This window comes from Canis lupus, chromosome 7 (genome assembly GCF_011100685.1).
Source record: "Canis lupus familiaris isolate Mischka breed German Shepherd chromosome 7, alternate assembly UU_Cfam_GSD_1.0, whole genome shotgun sequence".
In the NCBI taxonomy this organism is placed as follows: Eukaryota; Metazoa; Chordata; class Mammalia; order Carnivora; family Canidae; genus Canis; species Canis lupus.
Window position 1 is genome coordinate 54,001,318 of NC_049228.1, and position 20,855 is coordinate 54,022,172.

Here is a 20,855-nt window from a genome sequence, read left to right on the forward strand (position 1 = left end):
GATATAAGAGACAGCATGCTTTATTTCAGACACCAAGAACAACAAACCAGCATGAAAAAGAGAAGCAAGAAGCATTCCTACAAACTTGTCCCCACATTCAGAATGGGAACAAAACCCAAAGTACAGCAAGAAGCTTTCCGGTCTAGGCAATTTCTGTATCTTAGGACACAGAATTGACTGTTTACCTGGACTAAGGCTTTCATGGAATCCCAAAACCACATTTCAACCCCTACAATTGAGAGATCCTGAAACTAACTGCCCTTCCACCCCTGCAGCTCTATATAATAATCCCAATCAAGAGTTCCTTTTTAATCTCATTCCCATTGTCTATTATGATTAGAAACAAGCAGAATAGAATCTTAAATCTTCTCATCATCAGGAAAGCCTATGTATACTGAGGTGCCCAGTATACAGTCAAGGAAATTTAGTTGGAAAGTTTATTTCAAATGACTCATTTTCTTCTTCTTCAGTCTTATCCAGACTGGTGTTAGCTGCCCTGCTTTCAGTCTCCAGGCTCAAATGTATCCTGGTCTCACATAATACTTTCTACACCAAAGTACTTTTCAGAACCTTCTTTGGTTAGAGGACCTCCTTCCCCCCGCCAACAGAGCCCCCCAGTCTAATTGTGCCTGCCTCCCAAGGTCCTCCAGCACTTGGACTTTCTCCCATTCTCTCCATTTCCCTGGCTATACTACTCTTCATTTGAATAGCTATGGCTACCCCGATGCTCACTCGCTCACTCCCTCTCCCTTCCTTCCCCCTTCTCCCTACACTTATCCTTTTAAATCTCAGAACCAAATCTGTGACCCAACTCTCAGTGAAGAACCATATGAGGCTCACACTTCTGTGTAACACAACTATCTTCCTAATTTCATAACTTTGAAACTAATTACTTTATAATTTTTATAATTTATATATCATTGGTCTCACCTAATAATTCCAAGTACTTCAACTCCACTGCTCCCTATCCCTAACCTACAGCTACATGGAAATCTTGAAAGTATGGCCTACTATATATTGTTTTATTTTAAGTACCTGTCACAGTGATGATACATGGCTCCTGCCTTGACATAATGTAATTCTTCACAGTGTCTCAGGCTACCTTTTAAAGATATTTCTGGTTTTAACATTTAAATTATTGTATGCCACAGTGTGCAAAAAAGGTTGTCAAGCCAATAACATGATTTGACTTCCTTTCTAGCAATGAGCTTCCTTTACAGATTTAAGCAAAAAATTTCTTAAATGAAGGGGATCCCTGAGTGGCTCAGCGATTTGGTGCCTGCCTTCCATCCAGGGAGTGATCCTGGAGTCCTGGGATCGAGTCCCACGTTGGGCTCCCTGCATGGAGCCTGCTTCTCCCTCTGTCTGTGTCTCTGCCTCTTTCTTTCTCTCTCTCTCTCATGAATAAATAAATAAAATCTTAAAAACAAATTTTTTCTTAAATGAAGTGCATGGATTTAAGCTGAAACATTTAGAAGAATACTCACATTATAAAGCACAAGATTCATAGACTGGCCTGTAATGGCACAAAAATTTTCCACAAAATTCCGAGGTGCAGAAAATACCCGAAGAACTTTTTCATCTGCTCCAGATACAAACTGAAACCGATTAATCATTGCCAAACATTTCAGGTCATATCCATGTATCTGAGGCCTGGCAATTTCATGCCAAGTCACCTGGGTATTAAAATAGGATAAACAAAAATGATCATACATTTCAAAATCAAATTCTTTTTTTTTTAAGATTTTATTTATTTATTCATGAGAGACAGACAGAGAGAGAGAGAGATAGAGAGAGAGAGGCAGAGACACAGGCAGAGAGAAAAGCAGGCTCCATGCAGGGAGCCCAATGTGGGACTCCATCTTGGGACTCCAGGGTCGTGCCTGGAGCCGAAGGCAGGTGCTTAACCACTGAGTCACCCAGGCATCCCTCAAATTCATTTCAACAAGCAAAATATGAGATGCAAAATCATTTATTATGCCATGGAAATATGACCACAGAGCAGATTCATCTGTGTTGTGTTTATTGATAATTCAATCCTTTTGGTTACTGAGTATATTCCCTTGTATAGATATGTGTATATTATGTGTATATACATACACATACATAAGCTTGTTGATCCATTCACATAGGTTGTTTCCAGTTTTTGTCTTTTTTTTTTTTTAAAGATTTTTTATTTATTTATTCATGAGAGAGAGAGAGAAAGAGGCAGAGACACAGGCAGAGGGAGAAGCAGACTCCATGCAGGGAGCCCGATGTGGGACTTGATCCTGGGACTCCGGGATCACACCTCAAGCCAAAGGAAGACCCTCAACCACCAAGCCACCCAGGCATCCCTCCAGTTTTTGTCTTTTACTGAAAAAGCAGTTGTGAACATTTCTGTAGAAACCTTTCTTTGCATGGCCATGGGCTTCTGTTTTTCTTGGGTAAATACCACCTATAAGTAAAATGGCTAAATCATATCATAGATGCATATTTAAATTTTTAAGAAACTGCCAAATTATTTCCCAAAGACATTATGTTTTACAATCCCATCAGCAGGGCAGCTCTGGTGGCGCAGCGGTTTGGAGCCACCTAGAGCCTGGGGTGTGATCCTGGGGACCCTGGATTGAGTCCCACATCGGGCTCCCTGCGTGGAGCCTGCTTCTCCCTCTGCCTGTGTCTCTGCCTCTCTCTCAATCTGTGTGTCTCTCATGAATAAATAAATAAAATCTTAAAAAAACCAAAACAAAACAAACAAAAAACAATCCCATCAACAGTAGAGGAGAGTGCCAGCCGCCTGCTTCCTCACCAAAACTTGGTATAGTCAATCTTTTACTTTAATCACTCTGATAGGTGTGTAATGGTTCCTCATTGTAGTTTTACTCTGCATTTCCCTAATGACTATGGGGTTGAGGATCCTTTCCTGTCCTTATTTCCTTATATCTTCTTTGGAGAAGTATCCGTTCAAATCTTTTGTCTTTTTTTTTTTAATAGGATTGTTTTGTTTTCCTATTACTGAGTTCTAAGGCATTCTTTATATACCCTGGATATAAATCCCTTACCAGAGATGTACTTGGTAAATACTTTCTCCCAGTTTGTGACTGGTCTTCTCATTTTCCTGACAGTATCTTTCAAGGAGCAAAAATTCTACATTTTGGTGAAGTCCAACTTATCCATTTTTTAGTGGATGATTAATAAACAACAGCTGAACTATACTGGTAACAAGTCACAAAGAGCCATAGAAAAGCACTACAGGGATGACTGGGTGGCTCAGCAGTTGAGCTTTTGCCTTTGGCTCAGGGCTTGATCCCAGGTGTGGGATCGAGTCCCACATTGGGCTCCCTGAGAGAAGCATGCTTCTCTGTCTGCCTATGTCTCTGCCTTTCTCTGTGTGTCTCTCATGAATGAATAAGTAAAATCTTGAAAGAAAAGAAAAGAAAAGAAAAGAAAAGAAAAGAAAAGAAAAGAAAAGAAAAGAAAAGAAAGAAAGAAAGAAAGAAAGAAAGAAAGAAAGAAAGAAAGAAAGAAAGAAAAGAACTGTAAATCATTTGCTTTGTTTTTTAATGGACTCTAGTATTGCTCCCAATGTCTTCAACTCTATAATCTGAATCTACCGCTGCTACTAAAGTACTAATATAAGTGGCAGATTTCGCTTGTTTTCAAGGACTGACTTGTAGTCAGTTCCAAGAATTTCTGTCAGAAATTGAAACTGAGGGGGCGCCTTGGTGGCTCAGTTGTTTAAGTGTCTGCCTTCAGCTCAGGTCATGATCGACCCTGAGTCAGGGTCCCTGCTCAGCAAGTAGTCTGCTTCTCCCTCTCCGTTTGCCCCTCCCCCCAACTCATGCTCGCTCCCTCTTTCGCTCACAAATAAAAAAAAATCTTAAAAAAAAAGAAAAGAAACAAACTGAAACTGAGTACACAGGCTTTCTCTACCACATAGCACAGTTCAATGGCTTGCCAGTGGTAAAGTCTGGTTGTAATTTTTTGAGCTCAGGACCAAGACTGAAAAGTTTATTAAACAAAAACTGCCCTCAATCACTATTACCTAACACTATATGACTTTAGAAATTAGTTTCCACTGCAAACTTGACAGCATTTCCTAATGAATTAAACCTAAAATTATAAGGGATAAGTTAACTTTTATGTAGAACAAAAGTAAATTTTGAAAACTGACACTTAAATTGTCTGAATTGTAAAAAGTATATGTATGTTTAAGTTCTTAAGAAAACATCAAACGTTTTCCTAACTGGCTGTATCGTTTTGCACTCCTATGAACAAAGTATAAAAGCTTGGGCCACTCTGCATCCTTACCACCACTCCTTACTGTCAGTACTTTTCACCGCCATTCTATATAGTCTGTAGAAGCACATCACGGTTTTCACTTGCATTTCCATAGTGCCTAACAATGTTGCCCCCCCTTTCACGCACTCAAGGGTGTTTTTTAAAGTACATCAGTCAAGTAGGAAGACATTTCACCTGTGATTGGTCTTTTCTCTTCCATGGAGCAAAAAGTCGAGTTGTCTGGTCAGTACCAACAGTGATGATAAACTCTCCTTGAGGATCCCACATTAGGTCTTGGACACCATCAAAGTGTCCTGAAATAACAATCTCTGGAGTCCACTCTCTCTGCAATGAAAGTACTCATGACACATCAAAATAATCAGAGATCACTGCTACTCAAAATCAAGTCTGATAATGATAATGCCTTCTGCCCTCAGGGTTAATGATGGAAAACACTGATGTCCCAAGCAAGGTGAAAAACTTAAAAAACAAGATTGGATCTTAAGGCATTAATCCTGGGAAATTCCCCTCAATTCAGCATTTACTGAAAGCCTCCTAGAAGTTAGATACTATTTAACTTTTCTTTGCCTCAAAGAACTCTTCTAGAAGAGTTACCAAGCTTGTACGGCTGTTACGAGAATTAAATGAATGAATTTATATTTGTAAAATATGCAGAACAATGCTGGCACATAATACGTATTATTTGTGTATTTTTGTTTAAACTACATAATAAAGAGTATTATGTAAAATGAATCAGCAGATTCTGAGTGTGTGCCTGATTGGCTTAAATTTTTTTAAGTTTTTAAAATTTATTTTAGAGACAGGAGACAGAAAGTATACGTGTACAAGAGAGAGAGGCAGAGGGAGAGGTACAAAGAATCTCAAGCACTCTGCACCGAGCACAGAACTTGATGTGGGGCTCGATCTCAAGATACTGAAATCAGGATCTGAGCCTAAACCAAAAGTTGGATGCTTAACCAACTGCGCCACTCAGGTGCCCTGATAGCTTTCTTTATCAAGTAAAAGGAGCTACAGGTATACAGAATAGAGGCTGAATCGAACCTAGCTGGCCCACCTCTTGAGGGAGCCTGTACCAGCAACCATGTGAATAGAGACAATCAAGTAACAGAAAATGTCCTATGTCTGGTCCACACAGCATCTTTTTGAACCACCTCAAGTAGTAGTAAAACAATCTTTAGAGTAAAATTAGACTTGTATAAATAGCTAAAAGGTCACTCAAAGCAAAGTATGATGAAATCAGTGATTAAGCTAAGCTATATTATTTTCTGGTAAAAAAAAAATTAAACAGTTGTGACTAAGAAATGCTATTAATTTCTTCTGTGACATAAAAACTGATTCTAAAGTTAGCACTAATGGGAGTTTTCAAAAAGCTCTGAACAAAGGGCAGCACTTTTGGACTATCAGTACAGTTTTCCACTATAACAGTCCTGAATTGCAGTGTTTGTTTTTAAAATCAGCCTCAATTGTAACAAATGTACCACTCTGGTGTGGGAGGCTATGCACATGGGTGCAAGAGGGTGTACTGGAACTCTCTGTACTTTCTGCTCAATTTTTCTGTGAACCTAAAACTTCTTTAAAAATAAAGTCTATAAAGTCTATTTTTTTTAAAGTCACTTTAAATACTTGGTAAGCAGTTATTATAAATCTGAAGTCAAATTATAAGTTCCCTGAATTCTGTCTTGTGGCTTGAGGTTTTTTGTTTTTTTTTTTTTTAACTCATCTGACACTTTTTTTTCTATGAAGGCCCTCAAAAACTAAAACTGAAATATGACTCAAAGGAGCTTCAAGTTAAGAAAAAAATTTATCCTAAAAAATATCTTATTTAAAAGTGCCTTAGGGACACCTGGGTGACTCAGTTAAGCATCCTCCAACTCCTGATTTTGGCTCAGGTCATGATCTCCAGGTCATGGGATTAAGCCTCACTTTGGGCTTCACATTCAGCAAGGAGTCGCTTGGAATTCTCTTCTTCTCCCTCTTTCCCTCCCACACATGCATACACACGTGCACACGTGCTCTAATAAATTTAAAAATCTAAAACAGGTGCCTTAGCTGATGATTCCCTGGTCATTTCTTTCTTTCTTTTTTTTTTTTTTTTTTTAAGATTTTATGTATTTATTCGCGAGAGACAGAGACAGAGGCAGAGACATAGAGGGAGAAGCAGGCTCCTGATGCAGGACTCAATCCCAGGACCCCGAGAGATCACTACCTGAGCCAAAGGCAGACACTCAACCACTGAGCCACCCAGGTGCCCAACCCTGGTTCATTTCATAGCAAAAACAATCCTTCTGTTTTTCAAAGTGTATGTATGGTTGATACACAATATTACATTAGTTTCAGGTGTACAACATAGTGATTCAATATATCTACACATTACACTATGCTCACCACTGATGTAGCTACTGTCACCATAAACACTATTATAATATCATGACTATAACTCCTTCTGTGCCTTTTATTCCCATGACTTAATTCCATAATTGGAAGCCTGTACCTCCCATTCCCCTTCACCTACTTGGCCCAACTCCCACTCCTCTTTCCCCTCTAGCAACCATCAATTTGTTCTCTGTGTATACAGGTCTGATTCCTTACTAGTAGAAACAATCTTGAAGGTCAACTTCAAATGGAAAATATAAGGGAAAGAGTAAATCACTCCATGCACCGAGAAGTCAAATCTTCATAGATGGATGATACAACTATTACAAAGGCCATCAACTAAAGATTATACAAATCCATGAGCTTTTATTTTATAAAGTAACCCATGAGATGCACATTCGGAATCTACTGACTCACATTTCACTCAATGCTCTTCTCTCATTTATATACTTGGTTTGAAATATATTAACATACTGTCCCACATGTGTGTCAGACCCCGTTTTTCATACTGTACAAATATGAACTCACTGAAGCACCACAAAAACCCTATTAGTAGGAGCTATTTCCATCCACATTTCACAGAGGAGGAACCTGAGACCAGAGGTCAGGCAATGCCCTCGAGGATACAGGGCCAGTAAATGCTGGGGCCAGGCTCTGAACCCAGGCTATCTAGTTCCCAGGCCTGTGCTCTTAGTTACTGTTCCTGCAATCCTATTTCCCAAATCCAAAGAAGTAGACCAGAAGCAAATGAGAAAGAGATGGAATAATGATGAGAGGCAGACACATGATTAGAAGATTACTTCACTTTGAGAAGAGACTATTATTAAAAAAGATGTAAAAAGAGCCCAGGATTTAGAGGACCATTTAAAATTACACTTATCAAAAAAATAAATAAAAATAAATAAATAAAATAAAATTACACTTATCAACAGCCCTGTGAGCATTAATATATTCCTTCACAAAATAACAGATGGTCTTATTGCCCTTTTGTCAATCATTCATTAGTAATTATCTATGGAGCACCCAACTGTCCACGGGAAAACCAAATTATGTTATTTCCTTTAAGAAGACAGGGAAGCTAAACATTTTAGGAAACATTCCCATCAAAAAATGCATAGAGTTTAAAGGCAGAGCTTAAAATTTATACAGCTTAGAGTTCACTTATGTAGAAAGTTTACCTATGTACAAATTTCAGAACCTCAACAATGATGGACAAATGAATACTTTATGCCTTAGAAGAGCTTTAAGTTTCTTAGTATAACTACAGTATTAATGTCTATAATAAGAAATGATGTCATTTGAACTTAAGCACATCTACTATGTTTCTGCAAAGTATTATAAGTGTGTAACATAACTTATCTAGGTTTCACTTCACTCTATTTGATCACAAATGCTTTATTTAAATATGCTTTTCTTACTGGGTTAGTCACATTCTGTTTCCAAAGGTGTAATGCTCCATGAAAAGCATGAGCGATGATCATGGAACCATCTTCATTAAACTGGCAATCATAAAATCCCAGAGTATTTCCACCTACTTCACCTACTCGGACCTATGCAATAATAGAAAATAATATGTAATCAATATTCCACACTTCACACAGTAGAAATCACAGATTTCAGAGATTGTTATGTTCCCTCTTATTTAGCATATATAAAGAGTAAACATTTGCATCTCCAGGAATACAAACTTGGGAGTTAACTACTGTTTATTAAACCCAATTTCCTGTTCCTTAAATATTCACATGTTTACCTGTTCTAGCCAAACTCCTGACTCTTCATCTGGAGCCCAGAGGATCATGGTTTTATCCATTGAGGCAGACAACAATCTCATTGGCTGCTGGAGAATACCATCTAAAGAATAAAAGCAAATGCTTTAAAGTGACCAACAAGCATTATGTTTATAGATTACTAGAAAAACATGATATGAGTACTCCAAGAACATTCACTTGCAGCATTACTATAGCCAAACTTTGGAAACACTACATAAATCTACCATTAGAAGAACAGATGAATGAGTTGTGGTATATTTAGATAATGGAGTATTATACTTTAATAAAAATTAGAGCGATATGAATCAACATGGATAGATCTCCAAACATGTCAAGTTAAAAGGCAAGTTGTAAGAGGAGAGTATATATTGATGCCAGGTTTTAACAGCTGTAAAACAATACTGTTTGGGGCTATATAAATGTGTAGCATAAGTATAAAAATACTCATGACAATGATATGCAGTGAATTCAGTCCTGTAGTTGCCCTAAGAGAAGAACGGAGGGGGAAAAGGTTCAGGAAAGAATACACAGGGGTCCCTCGATACCAACAATATACATATATTTTTAACTACAACAAATATGGCAATATTTGGCAAATATGGCAATACTAATATAACAATATTAATAACAATTGAATGGTGATTACATTCATATTCATTATTCATATTTTCTACTCTTGTCTTGGAGAATAAGCTGGGGGAGGAATGTGAGGCTTATGCCTTATTCAGCTCTACACCACAGCGCCAGCTTTAGTATGCAAACATCACTTCACAAATGGGAGATTGAGGGCAAAAGAAAGGGACAGAGAGTCTTATTTTTTCATAAATGTTGCATCCCAGTATTATGCCAACTTTTTTATTTCCAGGGACAAAGGTTCCAGTGAAGTTGGAAGTTGGCTTAAAAGTCAATTTCTCTTATATCCCATAATGACTAGATGAAAAGTTTTAAGAGACTTAAAATGGGAGTGGTGGTTTCAGCATCAGGGCAGCATTCACACTTTTCCCACTCAGGAGTTTAAGTTTCAATGGAATTGACTGTCCAGCAGAACATGTCCAACAGCTGCAGTTTTATACTTTGCCAACTTAAAAATGTATTTCAGGGAATCCCTAGATGGCTCAGCGGTTTAGCGCCTGCCTTCAGCCCAGGGCGTGGTCCTGGAGTCCTGGGATCGAGTCCCACATCAGGCTCCCTGCATAGAGCCTGCTTCTCCCTCTGCCTGTGTCTCTGCCTCTCTGTGTCTCTCATGAATAAATAAAATCTTTAAAAAAAAATGTATTTCAGATTTTATTTTTTATAATTTTTTTTTTAAAGATTTTAAGTAACCTCTACACTCAGCATGGGGCCCAAACTTACAACCTCATGATCAAGAATTGCATGTTCTATTGACTGAGTCAGCCAGGCTCCTCATTCGAGATTTTTAATCACACTGGGGGCGGGGGGGGGGGGGGGGGGGGGGGGGGCGGGGAGCCACCACTTCATTCTGTACATGAGATTTACCTGAAATGAGAGATACATATACGGCTTTTCCCCTACCTTTGTAGAATGAAGGCTGCCAATGAACTGCATTTACCCAGTTTTCATGACCAGCCAGTACAGTCTCCAGAGTAATTGCAAATGCTATTTTAACACCTATAACAAAAATGACATTTTCTTTTCTCAAAGCCCTTCTAAAAAGAATTTTTAAAACCAAATTGTACAATTACATACCCTCCTTCAAAAATCTGAACATAAAAAATTTAAAAAAAAAAAAAAAAAAGGGATCCCTGGGTGGCGCAGCGGTTTGGCGCCTGCCTTTGGCCCAGGGCGCGATCCTGGAGACCCAGGATCGAATCCCATGTCAGGCTCCCGGTGCATGGAGCCTGCTTCTCCCTCTGCCTATGTCTCTGCCTCTCTCTCTCTCTCTCTCTGTGTGACTATCATAAATAAATAAAAAAAAAAATTTAAAAAAAAAAAAAAAAAAAAAAAAAAAAAAAAAAAAAAACAAAAATCTGAACATGATTTAGATTCAACAAAAAATAAATTAATTTTATCCACTGTTCAAAATTACAAAGAAAAAAGTTCTAAAGATATATAAATTTTTCCCTCAAGTTTTTCTATCTAATCATAAATACATGCTAAGGAATATGTTCAATTTTAAAAGTGTTCAGGAACAACTACTCTTACATTGCAATTAAAAAGCAAAACCAGACATGTCAGCTTTCCTTGCTCTCCACACTATCAATGTGTAATAACCTAATACTATTTTTAAGAAACTTAGCTTAAATACAGAAATAGAGGAAGTCAAATCAGTATTGTGACTGTTCAAATAAAATAATTGATAAAAATATCACAAAAATTTCTTACTTGGGATTAGCTAGCTACTCATAACACACTGATTAAGGATTTTTTGGTTCTCCCCATAAAACGATGTTACAAAATCCCAACCCTAATGGGCTTTAAAAAACAGAGTAATAACAAGGAAGAGTATTCCTAGGTAAACAACGCTCACTGAGGGCTAACTTTATAATTTAGTTGAATACTCAAAAATATTTCCTTCAAATACAACATTCCAGCAGGATCTATCATGCAGGGGGACTGTTCTGACTCCAGACAGTAAGAAAATCAGAATTACATATACCACTGAAGTATAGTGCTTTGGCATGTCTCTTATTCAGTAAAGGTATAGATAATTCTCTTTATTCCTTTAGATCTTCCTATGCTAACGCTGAAAATTTGGCATCATTTTACAAATTAATTTACTAAGAAAATATTAAACATTTTCAGCAATTTTTAAAAATCTTACTAGTATGGTTAGGAAGAAAAATAAATCTCATATATGAAAAATAACATCCTCAAATAAAACCTTTTTTAAAAAAACGTATAGGCAGTGGCTTCCGGTCAGCGTGGCTTGTGTGCAGTGTCTGGTCTCCAAGTTTCCCGCTTCCCAGGTAACATATGGCTAAAAGCTTACAGAGTAAGTGGAAAAGGAAGATGCAGAAAAGAGAAAAAAGAATGCCCCAAAGGAACTCAGCAAACTTAAAAAAGTATTCTTAAAATAGATAGTGATGTTTTAATGAAAGATGTTCAAGAGATAGCAACTGTGGTGGTACCCAAACATTGTCAAGAGCAAACTCAGTGTGTAGTACAAGATGAAAAAAGATGACATGAAAATAGAGACTGAAATTAAGAGAAACAAAAAGAGCCTTCTAGACCAGCATGGACAGTATCCCATATAGATGAACCAAAGGCAAAGGAAAAGGCTGAAGGTAAAGCAAGAAAAAGGGAAGGGGAAAAGCAAAGCCAAAGCAGCAAAGGCAGCGAACACCTGAAAAATCCTACGCGGGACTGGTCTTTGATTAGAATGTGTACATGGATTTCAGCTTTACCAAATGAAACCTTGGTTTTCATATTTAACTTGGCCTTGCTCTTCAATTCAAACCCAAATTAACTCCTCAAATTTGTTTTGGGAGCTTGAATGTTTTTTTGATGAATGAAAAAATAAAAAATAAATTTTTAAATGTATCTGATCTGATACTGATACTTCTGAAAAAATAACCTTCACACAGGTGTGTAGTGAAACAGATGAATGAGCTAGGAAGCTGTTACATTAAATATTTTCATTATTACTCACTTTCATTTTCTATTGTAAAAGTATTTTCCTTCAGTTTTATATTATCATCATCTTGAGTTTCTAAAGATGTTGATTTTATATACAGCCTCCATATTCGTATCAGGCAATCTTGTGAACAGCTTGCTAGGAAAAGATCTCTACCTAATAAAACAACAAATGTTATATATTTTTAAACATTATATTCTTAAATTTAGTTATAAGATTTTTCTCCTCTACAATATGGTGATCTCTAGATTTCCTGAAAAACTGAGACTTTGCTTCCCTACTCTTCATTCATTTGACCTATAATCTTTTTTAGTAACATTAGCAAATATACATACAATGCTAATAAATGGTTACAACATGCAGCATTTTTTTTTTTTTTTTAACATGCAGCATTCTTATACAGTCTATAAGATTCTACAAAGAACTCAAGAAATGTCTGCATGGGTAATAGTCAGCTAGTGTCCTGTTTAAAACATCAATTTCACCCTCTATCACCCCAATTAATAGATAACAAAGGGGTAAGTATCTTCTAATAGAGACAATAGAAAAATATCACGTAAAAAGAAAACATTAAATGAAACCTAAGAAGCTCCTTTTCTGAAAGATCCACACACTTGCTCCATTATATGTACTTCAGCAAGATTTCATACTGACCAAAGGTTGCCCATTCCACGCCTCTTATCCAATCCTCATGTCCACAGAGAAAAAGCACTTTCTGAAACTAGTAAGATAACAAAAATCATAGGCTTGATGTGAGAATTTAGTATTTTCATGTATATCAGTGATTTCATTGGGATCACAGCCAGTCCTAACACACCTAATGGTTTTTTATTTTTAAATTGGGAACACTATCTGATCAGATAGAAGATAGAGGTCTCATTTGGGAATGAAAAAAATCTCATAATCATTTAACTCATCTAGGTAGATAAGATAGTATCTATAGACCTTAAATACTCTAAATGTTTGTCAGATAAACTGACATGCGCTGTCCTATAGAAAAAAGTTGGTTGGCTGGACATTCACAACCATTTTAAACTTTCTTATAGAATGCAAAGAAACAGGTATTTCCATTATTAAATAAATAAGCCTGAAGTTAATCTCTTTTCTGCAACTTCCCTCCTCTAATTTAACCACTCAATGTATAGGTAAAGCTCAGAACAACAAATAAACACCGCCAGGGGAATTTCACCATAAGTTATACTTATTTAAAATTTACAGAAAAAGAAAAAAGAAAACGAAAATCTACTACCCCACATATTCCTCCTGTCCTTCCCCCATCTAATGACCTGTTTCTCACCTAACAACTCTGGACCACATGGCCAAGGCAGCACTTACTTGGTGTTCACAGTGTAAAGCTGTCTTAAGAGAGGACTGTCAAAAAAGATTCTCCTTTTGGATTATTTTGGTTTAGATTAGAACAACCCTAAAATTCTACAATCTGGAAATAGTCTGTTTTAAGATGTATAATTAAGCAGAACATAATTCTAGTATCTTAATGAAATCATTAATTACCTGGTCATTTTGTTGAACGAATAAGTGAATCTTGCAGTCATCATCGCCACATGCTAATATTGGTACTGGAAGAATAAAAAAGCTTTACTGTAAATGTTCCATCACATGTTATTACCACCAATGCTGGATTCTTTATTGGGTAAAGAATCCAGGCTTCTATTTTCCACACCCTGAACAAATAAATTGAAAGTCCTCAATAAATGTCAATAAGAATAAAATGAACACTCTAAAATGTTCTATTAAATGGCTCCTTGGCAAAGAATGACTACTAATTAACCGAGAGTCCTTTCCTCCATCATGTGTCATTTATGATAGAATTAGTGGTGAAAAGAGAAACACAAGAAGCAAGTTGGGAGCATTTCATCAAGCCAACCAGAAGATTAATCCAAAAAGTTGTTAGCCCAACTGAGTGAGAAAATATAAGAGCTATGAGCCTAGCATCACAGCTAATGCACAAAAACTTAAGGGTATGTTTGTTACTTGAAGCACCTTACATTTTGTTTGAGATTTCAACAGTAAAACCAAATTCATAAAGCATGTAGAGAATAAAGTAAAAGGGCATTGTAATTATTAAGGGCATGTAATTATTATGCAATTTAAAGTTGCTAAGAGAGTAGATCTTTTTTTTTTTTCTTTTTTTTTTAAGAAGAGTAGATCTTAAAAGTTCTCATCACAAGGAAAAAAAATTCTGTAACTATGTATGGTCAGGGATGTTAATCACCTACTGTACTGACATACTCATTTCTCAACATATAAAAAGACTGAATCATGTTGTACACTTAAAACTAATATATCACTTATACCTCAATTTGTTAAAAAAAAAAAAAGCACATGGTTAAAATGCTATGAAAGATGAGGCTATAAAAAATTAATTCATTTTACCAAAGGACAGCAAATAAAATGACTTCTTCTAAGTAAATGTAAATATAAGTGTGCTTTTCAAAGATTTTCTCAGTTTAAATCAAGCAAAAAACAAACCCCAGTCACATGACTTCAGTGTGGATGGGAAGAAAACTAAATTCTCTGTTATAAAGCCAGAATGTATGAATTCCTCCTACTGGGAAGCCCTCACACAAAGTGGGAGCATCACATGAAACCGCAGAGTAGCAGTTCCTGCTACAGAGGGCACCAGAGACTGACAGTTACCAGGCCTGCCTTTCTGCGCTAGCTATGTTCTCCAGGCAACTTAGGTGGTAGAGATGGACCGACTCACAGGCCATAAACTTTGTGGAGGATAATCAAAGGTACAGACAGACGGGTTTCAGAGTATAAAGGGAAAGTTTCCTATTGGGAAATTTTAAGTGGTCTCGAGCAAATGGTCATTATGCAAGATGTGAAAAGGCTCTCATCTTCACAGATTCATAGGGTCCATCTTCAGTATTTTTTCTACTTATCCTAGACCTTCACCTTCAGAGAGTTAATTTTCCCAAATAAGACCTATAAATGTTGATATCTGATAGATAACAGTATCAATACCAAGTACATATTAAGTGACTTAAATTTTCAACAGTTATCAAAATTCTTAGCAGCTTCCTTTAATTTTATGTACAAAGATCATTTGAATACTGAAAACCAAAGTAAACTTCTAGTCATAGCATAAGGTACATAGTAGTAGAATCACTGTTTCAGGTGTACACCTGAAACTAAAGTTAACATTTTGTCAACTATACTTTAATTCTTTTAAAAAGTATATTACCCATGTTTCAACTTGTTTCATGAAAACACTTAGATATGAAATTAAGACCCAATGTTTCTTTTAGGTTCTGCTTGTATGGAGATAAAAATATACTGCTGTTTTAATGTGTATTCAGCAGGGTACTCACCATTAGTATTAGGCAAATAAGATAAAGAGAGAGCCAGAGTGAATCCATTTCCAAAGTTCAAGGTCTGAAGGCACATTACTAAGAAATAATAAAAAAAATCATGAACAACTAACTTTGAGCTTATCTACCTGAAAAGGTAGAGTAGCATCAATACAGCCCTGGGTGCAGGATGGGATGAGAGAGGTCAATCCTGGGACCCCAGTGACCATGTCAATTTAAATGATCAACTTTAAAAAAAATTTTTATTTAAATTCAATTAATTAACATATTACTGGTTTCAGAGGTAGAGGTCAGTGATTCATCAGTCTTATAGAATACCCAGCACTCATTACATCACATGCCTTCCTTAATGTTCACCAGTATATGATCAGCTTTTAACAACATTACAGAGAACAAAAGGACTTAAAACACTTGAAAATGGTATGTATGTTCTTCTGTCATTCATTTGACAATTACTACTTCGTTTGGATTATAGTGTCTCTAAACCTACCTTCTGAACCCTTTACAGACCATATTCGAACGGTAGAATCTGAAGCTGCAGAAACTATCAATGTATGTAATTCAACATCTGATGCCCTCCTCTGGTAAAGAGCATGCACTGCATAAACAGGTCCTTCATGGCCTTGAAGATGGATAGCTTTTAAAAGCTGTATCAGAAAGAATGGACAAAAATATGTGATAAAAAAGGAATTAAGAGTTCCATCTTTATTCAACTAAAATCACAGAATTAAAGGTACAGTTAAAATGCCTGACACAGAAATACATTCTTTCAAATTGAAGAGAATGTAAACTTCAGAGATGGTCTGACCACAGTAAGGACACATAGACCTACACAGTCTTTGACACAGCAATTTCCCATCTACTCTGAGGGCAGCCCCAGTGGCCCAGCGGTTTAGCACCACCTTCAGCCCAGGGCGTGATCCGGGAGACCGGGGATCAAGTCCCACGTCAGGTTCCCTGCATGGAGCCTGTTTCTCCCTCTGCCTGTGTCTCTGCCTCTCTGTCTCTCTCTCTGTCCCTCATGAATAAATAAAATCTTAAAAAAAAAAAAAATCTACTCTGAGATGCTACCTACATTAGTGTAACAAATAATAAAAGACAAATGCAGAAAGACATTCATCCACACTCTTTATAATAGTGAAAAATTCCAATCAACTTAAAATTTCTAAAAGGAACTGGTTAAATTATCATAGGCATACACTGTAGCCAATAAAAAAGATAACAGAGAAAGACAATCACAACATTGATATTTTTGAAGACTACAACCAGCTTTGTGGAATGTTCCTTCTTTTGTAGTGTGATATTTCCTAATGATATTATATTCTGGTTATACATTTTGACATCATTACTATCCACTAGCATTACATTAGACAATACATTTATGTCACTCAGTCCCAGTTTTAGTGATGTTAACTTTGGTATTGTAGTAGAGGTAGTGTCTGCCAGGTTTTTTCACTGTGAAGTTAATTTTTTTGGTGATACTATGTGAGATCATACTTTGGAATTGGGTAATCTATTCTCCATCTAACTTTTACCAAGTACTTTTAGCATACACTCATGATACTTGCCTGAATCCGGTACAGCGAGAACATGAAAAAAATCACAAATGGAACTAGGAAATCCCATCTACCTGCCTGCCATGCAAGATTATTCCCTGTGGTATCATTTCTGCTATTTTAGGTATACTTTTTAGAGTTCGAAATGTGTGAGATGTCTTCTGTAATCTGCTGTCTACTGAAATAGAAAAGCCCCTTCAACACCTGCTCAAAAAAAAAAAACACCTGCTCAGTTGTTTTCTGAATTAAGCAAAACTCTGGCACTCAAGATGATGATTAACAGTTATGTATTAGGATCTGTACGTTAACTTAGTATAATCATTGACCTTGGGCTTCTTTAAAAACTCATTTTTAAAAACTCAAGTACAGTATAATCTCTTTTAAAGATTTTTTTTTTTTTTACTCATGATAGACATGGGGGGGGGCGGGGGCAGAGACACAGGCAAAGGGAGAAGCAGGCTCCATGCCGGGAGCCAGACGCAGGACTCAATCCCGGGACTCCAGGATCGCACCCTGGGTCAAAGGCAGGCACTAAACCACTGAGCCACCCAGGGATCCCCAGTATAATCTCTTTTATGTATAATTATACAGACAAAATAGACACCTAGAATAATGGTCATTAGAATGTTATTAATTCTGTTGAGGTTTCATAATTCCTTTTTTATACTTTTCTATATTTAAACTTTTTTTACATGAGTCTGTATCATTACTCCCTAAAAAATTAAATCTTTTGAAATTACTCAGTTTACATTTTTAAGCAGGATTATATATCTACCATCAGATAATTTGAAAAACAAAAGAAACCTCTCAAGTGCACCAGCTTGTTAATAAACAATACTTAATCGTTGGAGGTGCAAATCTCTCATTATACCAGTTTAGGATTATTTCCTTTTATCAGAAGTCAAAGTGTGTTGAGCACCTGTATACATGGAAATGCGTATGAAAAGGAACCTGTAAGCCTCTTAAGGTTTCCATGTGTGGACCCTTCCCCCTAAATCCTCTTATTTCATTCATCCCCTTTTAGGAGTTTAACCCTCCTGCTGTCCTCCACCCTATCTGGCCTCACATTCTCTTCTGGCTTCTAAGTTTGCTGTCTGCCATGAGATACTTGCTCAAGTACAGTCCTCTCTATTGACAGAAGTATAAGGCAACACTGAGGAAAGAGTTTTGCAAGTGTCACCTCGAAAATCTCAAAAATGAGTGCTCAAATCAATCTTTGGATTCCTCTGCCAAGATCAATCCAAACAGGAGTTAAGTTTGCTACACCCCTCTCTGCTCTTATTTCAAGTCTAGGTGCTTTCAATATCGCCACCTCCACACCTATCCTCTCCTTCTGAGGACAAGTCTGGATATCTGGCCAGTAATTCAAGTGACAGGTCTACAAGTAAATTCCACATCTTCCTTCCTACTTCCTTATTTTTTCTTTGTAGAAGCACCTTTCTTCCAGGACCTGAAAACAGAATCCCACTATTTTTAATTACTCACTCCCCTGATACCAGCTCCTACCCCTTTGATAACTAGTCAATGTCAAAATCATCTTCCCTTCAAAAACACATCCCACCACTTTCTTCATATTTTTTCCTACTTTAATTTGGCACACTGCTGTCAGATTAGTCTTCTTTGACATTCGTATTCTTCTGCTTAGAAATCATCAATGACTACCAAATGCCTGCTAATAAAGCAAACTCTTAAAGGTGATATTCACATTCCCACACGATCTTCTATTATACTTTACTGCCTACAATGAATTGCCTAGGAACGTTTCCAAAACTATGTCATTCAGAGTTACAAAGAATGCTAAGAGATTAAAAGAAAAAATAAAAAGTTCAGACTTGAAAGAAATTTGGCAAATGCTAGTTAAACGAAGATACATTCGTCCATGTCAGAACTCTACAGGGTTTTCACTATACTCATGGTACACTGGGACTCTCTAAAAAAAAGTATAGGATTTATACTTTAGGTATATATACCAAAAGTATTTCCCAACCTTGATTTGCCAGACTCCTTTTTTCATGTTAACTTCTTGAAAGATGAATAATTCTCTGAATAAACTTTAGAGAAGCCTGTCCTAAAGACATCTTAGGCTTTGGTTAAGACTGGATACTTCTGAGCAGGCGATCTCCTTTATCACCTGAGCTTTGTTATTTATGCCAGTCTTCCTACCAGGACTTCTAGCCACCTGAGCTTTGTTATTTATACCAGTCTTCCTACCAGGACTTCTAGCCCCTTAAATTCCTCCCAAGGAAATTATCCCTACCCAACTCAAAGGCCACTTCTTAAAACTCCACTGCACTGGGATCCCTGGGTGGCTCAACGGTTTGGTGCCTGCCTTTGGCCCTGGGAGTGGTCCTGGAGTCCCGGGATCAAGTCCCGCCATCAGGTTCCCTGCATGGAGCCTGCTTCTCCCTCTGTCTGTGTCTCTGTCTCTCTCTCTCTTTCTCATGAATAAATAAATAAAATCTTTAATAAAGCAAAACAAAACAAAAACAAACCTCTACTGCACTCACAGCATCATGGTTGTGGTACAGCAAGTCAGAGCACATATTCATGGAGCTACCCTTGTACTTTAGCTATTTAAGTTCCTTTTTTCCTTCAAAACCATGTACATGAATTATAAACAGGATTCTATCTCATCTTCATCTTCTGCACGACAGATGTCCAAATGTCTAACATGCTTTTAATCTTTGCTTACAACTAGAAATGACCTAGTGTTCATCAATAGAGATCCATCCATACTCAGCACTGCATATCATAACATTACTCAGAATTATGTAAAGCTATAATCCACATGGTAACATTTTTCCTATGAACATGGGCAGTATTAATTTTTGCTATCACTGAAAACAGAACAGCCCCTGTAAGTGCAGTCTGAAAACCATTCCAAAATGATGGAAATTAACAGAAATGAGTAACAGTCATATGAATACAGGAGAAAATATTAGAGGAAAGATACAGGGCATGTGAAGTATAGAAGATATAGGATCTGGATTACTGATAAAAATGAAGCAACTTCATAAAAGAACACAGTAGCTATAAGGAAAAGAGCTGAAAAATAAAAGCAGATACAAGTCATTTCTTATAACTATAAACATGTCTACTCACCTGATTATTCTCTATTTCCCAGTGAATCACTTGATTATCAGATCCTCCAGAAACTAATTCAGTAGAAGGAGCTAGAAAAAATTATATTTCCATAAATATTTTTTCCCTAGCTATTTTGAAAATTTTCAAAGCTACAGAAAGGATACAAGAAAACTCATACACCCCTTATCTAGACTTACCACTGTTAACATTTTGCCACATTTATGTAACATCTTTATCTATCTATCTATCTATCTATATATATATATATATATATATATATAGACCTCTTTGTTTATGACAAACCATTTAAAAATAAATTGCAGGGATGCCTGGTGGCTCAGTGGTTAAGGGTCTGCCTTCAGCTCAGGGCATGTTCCTGGAGTCCCAGGATCAAGTCTCACATAAGGCTCCCTGCATGAAGCCTGCTTCTCCCTCTGTCTACATCTCTGCCTCTCTCTCTGTGCCTCTAATAAATAAATAAAATATTTTTTTAAATTAAATAAATAAAAATAAATTGCAGATATCAAGACCCCTGACTCTCAAAAACTTTATCATCTATCTTACTAGATTTGGAACACTGCCCTACATTCCTGCAATACAATTATCATATTCAACAGTTTTAACAGTTGATACAGTATCATTAATGTGACATACAGTCCATACTAAAATTGCCCCAAGTGGTTCCAGTACCGTCTTTTATAACTTTTTAAAATTCTGAATCTAGGGAAGCCTGGGTGGCTCAGTAGTTGAGCTTCTGCCTTCAGCACAGGGCATGATCCTGGAGTTGCGAGATCGAGTCCCACATCAGGCTCCTGCAGGGAGCCTGCTTCTCCCTCTGCCTATGTCTCTGCCTCTCTCT

At 36.9% G+C, this 20,855-nt stretch overlaps 1 protein-coding gene and 1 pseudogene across 6 annotated transcripts in view; one reads left to right on the forward strand and one right to left on the reverse strand.

Annotated features, from left to right (window-relative positions):
- Window positions 1-20,855, reverse strand: part of ELP2 (elongator acetyltransferase complex subunit 2) — a 48,653-nt gene that overhangs the window by 21,408 nt on the left and 6,390 nt on the right. For 4 of the 6 annotated variants that reach the window (XR_005362507.1, XM_038543488.1, XM_038543487.1 and 1 more), the window contains exons 3-13: window positions 20,015-20,085; window positions 15,847-16,003; window positions 15,357-15,434; window positions 13,534-13,598; window positions 12,676-12,742; window positions 12,037-12,177; window positions 9,960-10,055; window positions 8,408-8,508; window positions 8,076-8,207; window positions 4,459-4,608; window positions 1,488-1,676 (exon numbers count right to left, since the gene is read on the reverse strand). Coding sequence is in view for 5 of the 6 variants with exons in the window: in XM_038543488.1 (XP_038399416.1) it covers window positions 1,488-1,676; window positions 4,459-4,608; window positions 8,076-8,207; window positions 8,408-8,508; window positions 9,960-10,055; window positions 12,037-12,177; window positions 12,676-12,742; window positions 13,534-13,598; window positions 15,357-15,434; window positions 15,847-16,003; window positions 20,015-20,085 (1,247 nt within the window). In the remaining variant the exon portion in view is untranslated. The remainder of the gene's footprint in view (window positions 1-1,487; window positions 1,677-4,458; window positions 4,609-8,075; window positions 8,208-8,407; window positions 8,509-9,959; window positions 10,056-12,036; window positions 12,178-12,675; window positions 12,743-13,533; window positions 13,599-15,356; window positions 15,435-15,846; window positions 16,004-20,014; window positions 20,086-20,855) is intronic. The other 2 variants (XM_038543490.1, XM_038543489.1) reach the window with 1 other exon arrangement.
- LOC102151696 lies at window positions 11,361-11,734 on the forward strand (annotated as a pseudogene).